Source organism: Vigna unguiculata, chromosome 8 (assembly GCF_004118075.2).
Source record: "Vigna unguiculata cultivar IT97K-499-35 chromosome 8, ASM411807v1, whole genome shotgun sequence".
NCBI lineage: Eukaryota > Viridiplantae > Streptophyta > Magnoliopsida > Fabales > Fabaceae > Vigna > Vigna unguiculata.
Window position 1 is genome coordinate 19749878 of NC_040286.1, and position 8258 is coordinate 19758135.

At 35.1% G+C, this 8258-nt stretch overlaps 1 protein-coding gene across 3 annotated transcripts; it reads right to left on the reverse strand.

Moving 5' to 3' along the window:
- Positions 1–5155, reverse strand: LOC114194659 (filament-like plant protein 1). Of its 3 annotated transcripts, none has more exons than XM_028085012.1 (5): positions 4940–5155; positions 4168–4327; positions 2956–3283; positions 779–2562; positions 1–525 (listed from the first exon to the last, which is right to left on the reverse strand). In XM_028085012.1, exons 2-5 carry the CDS (start codon positions 4321–4323, stop codon positions 130–132), a joined length of 2664 nt encoding a protein of 887 aa, XP_027940813.1. In that variant the 5' UTR covers positions 4324–4327; positions 4940–5155; the 3' UTR covers positions 1–129. The 3 variants fall into 3 exon arrangements, with proteins under 3 accessions (XP_027940813.1, XP_027940814.1, XP_027940815.1); XM_028085013.1 differs by lacking the exon at positions 4940–5155 and adding an exon at positions 4723–4820; XM_028085014.1 differs by lacking the exon at positions 4940–5155 and adding an exon at positions 4416–4699.
- Between the last annotated feature and the right edge of the window lie 3103 nt (positions 5156–8258).

The window sequence follows — 8258 nt, forward strand, 5'->3', positions numbered from 1 at the left end:
TTGGTAAAAAAATGGTACAATTGATGCTAATAGAATGTTGTCAAATCTTTTGTTTGAATGACAAGATAGGCCTGTTTTAAAGCTAGTGAAAATAATGACTTCTGCTAAGGTTAATTCACTATATCCTCACTATATTTGTAGCCGGATTCCACTCTTGGTTCTAGAGAAAAATTTTGCAAAGCCATTTCTACTCCTCTCAGAACTGACATGATTTGGCATAGCTGGTGATGATGTTGATGAAGATGATGAAAGTGGTGAGGTCTCCTCATTTTTGTTCAAGGGTGAACAAGAGCTACCATCAGCCAACCTTGAAGAAATGGAATCTCTTTTAGGTGAAAATGTGCCATTGGAATGCAACTTCCACATCTCCCCACCAGCCTGAGCAATGAGTGATGGACTTGCAGGAATGCTTGCAGTGTCAATAAGGAAATCTTCTAGTGTAGCCAGGGATTTCAACTGATTTCCCAAAGATGCTATTGTTTTCTGGCACTCAGCAAGCTTTCCTGCAGCCAGTGCTAGGTCCTCCTGGCATAGACAAGACCACATCCATCACATGAATTGGAGAAAGTATATATATAACCAATTCCTTGGACAAAAGTTAAATACATTTCTATGTAGGATCTTTTAGTTATTTCTCCTTTTCGAATTGAAGTTTTACCTCAATATCTTTGTTGGACAAACACACCAAAAGCCTGTGGGACTGTCTAAATTTTGTCCTTCCTAGTTTGTAAAAAGATGAATGATAAAACATTTAATATAGATGTTAATGATGACCAACCTGCTTAATCTTCTTTTCTCCATATGAGCTAGCAGTTGACCTGAGCAATTCATCCTCCAATTTCCTACACTTCATTGCAATTTCTTTTGAAGTAGTCCTCTCCTTATGAACCTCTTCTTCTAACAAATCAACCTTTGCAGATTTGCTTTCTAGCTTCTCCTCCAAGTCCTTACACCTCAATGAAATTTTATCTGACACAGTCCTCTCTTTATCAACTTCTGCTTCTAATAACTCAACCTTTGCAGATTTGTTCTCTACCACTTCCTCCAGGTCCTTACACTTTTTCGCAATTTTATCAGACACATCCTTCTGCTTAGCAACTTCTGCTTCTAATACGTCAACCTTTGCAGATTTGCTGTCTAGCACTTGCTCCATGCCCTTCAACTTTTTTGCAATTTTATCTGACTCCTCCCTTTCCTTACCAACCTCTGCTTCTAACAAGTCAACCTTGTCGGATTTATTTTCTAGCTCTTTCTCTAGGTCCTTGCATTTCATGGCAATTTTATTTGACACAGCCTTCTTCTTATCAAGCTCTGCTTCTAATGTGTTAACCTCTGCAGATTTTCTTTCTAACTCTTCCTCCAAGTCCCTAAACTTCATTGCAATCTCACCGGAGACAGCCCTCTCCTTATCAACCTCAGATTCTAAGAATTCAACCTTCACAGATAATGTTTGAGCCTCAGTCACTATGTCCAGTAGGTGATCTTCTACCCTTTGCTTTGAGTTGTAGGCATTTTCTAGCTCTCTTTGCAACTCCTCCAATTTCTCTCCTGCTTCCTTCAACTGAAGTTGTGACTCCTCAATAATTTCTTCACTTTTCATCAAAGCTATCTGTAGTTCAGCTTTATCAGCTTCCACCTTCTCTAATTTCTCTTTCAACTCATCAATGTGCTCAATCATGATCTCAAAGTCTACGCTGAGAGAGCTTTCTTTGTTTATGGATTGATTGATAACAACTGACTCTTGGACCAAGCTTTCCTTCTTAGTTTCAGGCAATGCAACAAGTCGTTCCATTTCAAGAAAATCGTCCATCAGATCAAGTTTAACAGAACAGGATGGAGTTTGTCTGCACTTTTCATTCTTGAACTGATCAAGCTCAGCAATTAGTGCAGACGCCCACGAGTCAGAACAACTAGGCTCAAACCTGTTTGGTTCTGAGCCATTCATCTTGTGACCTTCAATTTCCACTGCAGTATGCCGCTCTGCACTGTCTGATTGACTATCTGTTAGAGATTCAACACTGAATGAGGACTGAACAATGGATTTATGATCATTAACTAATGAAGCTTTAGAAGCCACACTCCTCAATCTCCGGCATTCAGCTTCAAGCTTGGCTACTTTCTTGATGCTTTCCAAATGCTGCTTGCTAGCTGTCTCAGCAGCTTGAGTGCTTAGATCCCTCTCAATTGTCCTGATTTCCAGCTCTTCTGATTGAACAAAAATCTCATGCTTGAGAGTCATGTTCTCTTTCTCCAAATATTCTACCTTTCTATACATATCAAAGTCAATTGAAGACCTGGCCTCTGAAGCATCTAATTTTTTTTGAAGCTCGGTGAGTTTGCTCTCAAGTTTAATTTTGGCTGATTCCAATTCCTGTGTCTTTTTTGCAACAGCATCATAAATACTCTCTTCCTGCTCTTCTATCGTCTGGCTTAGCTGCCTAACACACTCCTTAAGTGCTCCATCTAGATGAGTGACTCGATCTTCCAAAAATGAATTCCTGAGAATGGCTGTGTCAAGTTGCTTCTTCAAAACTGCCACTTCTTTTTCAGCCTTTTCCCAGCCTAAATTAATGAAAATGTGGTCCAATTAGTAGACAACCCAAAAGTGGGAGAAAGAGAAAAAGAAGGAAAATACATATACCAAAGAATCATACCCGGAGATAATTATCATGCCAATGTCAGCATGTAAACGTTCTGATAGATCACATGTAAGCCTCTTGATCTAAAGTACTATTGAGATGATTCAGATGCAATTAACTTTCAATTTCTATAAACCCTACCTAATAAGGAACTTACGGGTGGTTTACTTGTTCAACATTCAGATGATGTATTGTTTTGTAAGCACAAGCCGGACAAGATCAATGCATATTGAAGACGGTATGTATAATCAAGAACTAAGGTATATAACCAACAGTGTTTTTGTGAAAAATTACAGGAAGAAACAGAGGAATGTACCTGCAATAGCTTCTTCAGCAACTTTGGCATAGTCTTCTTTGGCGTTGACATTCACTAGGGCAGCAGATAGCTTCTCCGACATGTTCCTCAACCCATCATTTAGAACATCTTCCTTTACATCTTTTATGTTTTCATTTTCTCCATTTTCGTCTTTCTCTGATGAATCATCACTTGCAATGCCAGTAGCTGGTACAGTTTTAGAGGTGACTTCTTCAGGCAATTGTTCATTGATAAATGAACAATAGTCAACTGCTTCGGCATAGACAGTAGCTTTTGATGTGACATCAGGTGAATGATTGCTTCTACTAGGAGATTCCTTCAGTGCCTCCTAATTTAAAGTGTCAAAAGATACAAAAGTACTAGACTCGTCAGAAAAGAAAGTATGAAATTGATGGTAAACTTCATTCAGACATGGACATTATGCTAAAACTACCGGGATCAGAAGCCAATTTCCAGGAGAAGGCACAAAAAATATGATATCAAATACATTCTCGAATGCACTAAACATCTACCAAATTGGATTCCTTTTTGGAACAGATGCTAAGTACAGGCTGTAAAAAAATGTGAACTTAATTTTGTAATACTACATAAAACTTGAATAATCAATGAGTTATGTATAAACAGAACCAGAAATCTAATTATTTTTTAACATTGGAGACAGACCAAAAGGACGGACAGCTTGATTCTGCCCTAAGAATCTAGGGTGAATAATTAGTTGAGGAACCTACTTTTATTAAAAGAACCTGTCAACTCAAGATGACATTTTCAGTCTTTTGTCACAATTTCCAAAAGTTATATCAACAACACAAGATTAAAAATGAAGCGTATGAAGCATAAATATTTATATTTAGTGATTATAAGAACAATTCTTGTATGTATATTCGTCTCAGCGGAACATCAGAAGAGAAGAAAGAGCTCAACCAGAGGAACAATCTTAGCTTGACACTAAGACTGTGTTTGTATTGATGGATTGTACTGTTAATGCTGGTATGCAAGTGTGGATGTGCAAGTGCAAGTGAATAACAAACTTCGTACAAGTAAGGAATCTTCTGGTTCATCACCAAAAAGGGGAGTAAAATTCTAATTCAAATCTTCTGAATAGTGTCTGTGAGATGATAAAGTGAATCCAAATATTTTGAGACGAAACCAAATGCTAAAGGCGTATCAGATTAGGTACCCCATTTGGATACTATTCCAGATTGTTCATCATACCTGTTCATCTGAATACCTCCCGGAATGAGAAGAAACAGATCCTGAACTTTCAGTTTCATCAGGGCTCTTCTCAGAAGACTTCCTCTTCCAAAGCCATCTCTTCTTATCCATCATTGGGTCTAACAATCCAATATTAGCTTCAAAAATGCAGCGCATTCATCTGCACAAATAACCTAAATTTTCAGAACCTGGTTCAAAACCCACCTAAAATCAAGTTCAAATTGACAATTTTGTGATGAAGAAAAAACATGAACAAAGATGCTCCAACGGGCAAACATTCAGAAAGCAGAAACCCAGAAAAGAAGCTTCCAATTTGATAAGTAACAAATTTAAAAAAAAAAAAAAAAAAAGAGATAAGAGAAAAAACTCTGCTTAATATTCTCCTCGAAGTTGCCCATAAACACAAAACCCAAACTAAAAGATGAAATCTTTTAGCTCCAATCATAAGCTAAGTCCCACAAAATTCTAGGAACATCTTTGAGACTCATTTTTCCCCGACACTATTGAAATTTAAAATCCAACAACTACAGAACATTCTGCAGCACATTTACTAACCCGTGATGATAAAACAGTAGCCGGAAGCACAAAACCGGTTAAAAGACATATATAACCCAATTCATAGACGGAAAAAAAATAAAAACCCAGAAATATAAACTACCCGTTTCAGCCATTGAACTAAAAATGCCTCAAACAGTCCCAAAAGTCACTGAAAGAAAATAATTTAAAAATAAAAAAGACTTCAAGCAAGAAAAAAACAAAATAGATCAAATACCTTTGACCAGAAAGGCCAAGTGAACCAACCCAACAATAAATGGAGGCAAAAGAATGGCTGAGAGTTGAGAGTGGGGATTAAAAAGTGAAGAAGCAAGGAACAAAGGCGTTAAATGAAACCAATAAGAAAGTTTAGTATCAATAAAGAAAAAGGTAGGCTAAAACTCTGTAGGGTATCAGTAACAGTAAACGTTAACAATTTGTCATAGCTACCACTGTGGGGGAAGTAACAGGTAATGAATGGAGGTCCTTCTTCTTGTTTTATTATTACTTACCTTTTACGTTTATCTTGGAATATTAAAGTTTGAGGGCCACGTGATTGTAAATGCGTCAGAGCTGTGAAATTCAAAGGTGGGTGTGTACTAGTGAGTGGGGGAGTGTGACACTGTGTGTGTTTGTGTGTTAGACCACAAACAACTTTTTCAGCTTTCTAAGGAAAAGGTCTTTTGTTTCATTTTTAATGTACTACTACTGATTTGAACTTGAGTTGTTCTTGTTCCCGCCCATGCACCATTACTGATACACTCTTCACTTAATCCATGTTTAAGGTTTTTGTTTCATATATTAAGAAAAATAACTACTTTAACACAAAGGATTTTTTAGTGACCCATTATTCTCACTCTTTTTTCCAATTGATTCTAATATTTTTTATTTTATCGTTGAATTTAAATATAAACAAAACTGTATATATGGTAAATTTAAACATAAATAATCCCATTTTCTTTAATGATATTATTCTCCAAAAACTACGGCGTTTCTATCTAATGACAGTGAGAGATGATAATAGTAGTAATTTAGAAAGAAATGTAATTTTTAACTGAAATTAGTGAAATTAAACGATGTACACCGCAATTTTTATTTATTTTTATTTAGGTTTAATTACACAAGAAGGTTCCATTTTTGTTAACAAATCTTAATTGAGTTTCCAATTTCTAAGTTGTCTTTATGAATCCGATTGTTTGAAAATTACGTTACAGGTTTTTTTCTAGAAAAGTTTAAAGAAATATTTAAAAAAAACAATAAATAAGCTAAAATGTGGTCGTGTCTTAATTTCACATGTGATCGTTGTATTTTTAAAAAGTAAAAGAAAATAAACACAAAAGAATCAAATACTAACATATAATATAGAGTTAACATTATCAATGCTACACTTCCAGACATGGTCAAATTAAAACACATTTTAAAAAGAAAAACGATAGGATGACACATTTATTTTACCACTTTACGTGATATGAGTAGTGGCATTTTTCTTTTAAATTTTAATTTAGTTTTAAATTGTCCACGTTAGCACTTGAGAATGAAATCCCATTCCGCGTGTGGGCACCAATACTACTCAAATATTTGCCTTCTCGTTCCCTCTTTTCCAACCCCATCTCCGAACTACAAAATCCCATTTTGCAATACCATATTTGAACTTTCAATCCCATTTTCGAAACCATTCTCTCATTCTTAAACTCCGATCTAGAAACCCATTCTCGTGTCATTGCCAAACCCCATTGTCGTGCCATTCTCTTACCCCAAACCATGCAAACATAACTCTTCCCTTGTAGCCTGAAAAATTGCCATTGTCGAATCCTAGAAGCTGCCATTAAAGAACCCAAACCCCATTCCTTTCCACCCATGAAAGCTTTCAGCGATTGTGCGATTTTGGGGAGGTTTTAATTTGGTTTTCCTTCACCATTTGTTGATGGCCCCTCCATATTTGTATGAAGTATTTTTGCATGGTTCTCGCTTGGCATTGGGGGTTCTCGTACTCATCTTCATCCATTAAGTAACATAGAAGTTAAATTTTGAGAATTACCTTGCACATATATTTAATTTAAAAGTAGTGGGATGGGTGTGTTATTGGTCTGCACAGGCTAGCGTACAACAAGTATGGAGGGAATTGTGTTTCTAGCAGCACTTTCCCAATCTGTGATTTTATTATCTACTTGTAAGTTACAAATTAATTAGTCTTGGGTTGCAAGTTAAATTTAAGAATGGGCTAGGAAAGTTTTTACACAAATGCATTTACATTTTAACGGAATCTCTACCGAGGAAGAAGATGAATACGAGAACCCCCAATGTTATGCAAGAACCACGCAAAAATACTTCACACAAATATGGAGGGGTTGTCAACAAAAGGTGAGGGGAAACTAAATTAAAACCTCCCCAAACACGCACAATCATTAGAATCGTTCGTGGGTGCAAAGGAATGGGGTTGGGATTCTTCAATGGCAGCTTTCGGTGTTCGACAATGACAATTTTTCAGACTACAAAGGAAGGGTTTTGTTTGCGTGGTTTAGGGTAAGAGAATGGCACGAGAATAGGGTTCGATAATAGCAACAAAATATGGTTCAAGAACAAGAGAATGGTTTCAAAAATGAGATTCGAGAGTTCAAAAATAAGATTGAAATATGGGTTTCGTAGTTCAAAAATGGGATTGGAAAAGAGGGGGAACGAGAATGCAATTTTAGTGTCGAAACGCAGAATCGAATTTCATTCTCATGTGCCAGTGTGGACAATTTTTAAAACTAAATTGAAAATTAAAATAAAAATGTTATTGCTCATGCCAAGTATGGTGATTAAAAAAGTGGTAAAATAAAGATGTCAACCTATCATTTTCCTTTTAAATTTAAAAAGTAAGACCTAGTAGAAATAACTTAAATTCTGAACATCTAATTAAAATTTTGAAACAAAAATAAGAACATTTCTACTATCTACTATAAATATAAGAAAACAAAGTACCGTGGACAATACCAATTTATCCCTACTTAAAATTTTAACACATACATATTTTTAGTTATTTGGTCATTTTGCATCCTATACTACGCAATTTACTGAAACGTCCTTTCTACTTTTCTGAATATACAAAAATGCCACTCATAAATAACCTTACTATCATCCACTATCTACGAAAATACCATTACCAATATTTACGAAAATGCCACTATGATTATATTATTGTTATTATTATTAGATTATTCTTATTATTTTATTATTAGCGTAAACACAGGCGCGATAACGTCTGTATGTATGCATTTTTTAAATATGCATGTTATTATATTAGTACAAGATAATATTATAATGTTATTAAGTTAATATATAAATTAAAATTATATTTATTAAAAATGAAGTAAAATATATGATAACAAATGAAAGAATAATCATTAATAAATAAAGACGAAGAGAAGAAGCAGAGATATCCGATTTTATAAAAATCTTGTAAAAGTAACGGTCAATTTTTAAAAATTTAATAAATTATTATATTTAAAGGGTAAAATGGATATTTTGAAATGTGGACAAAAAAGGGAAATCCCCTTTATATATTGTTATAGATT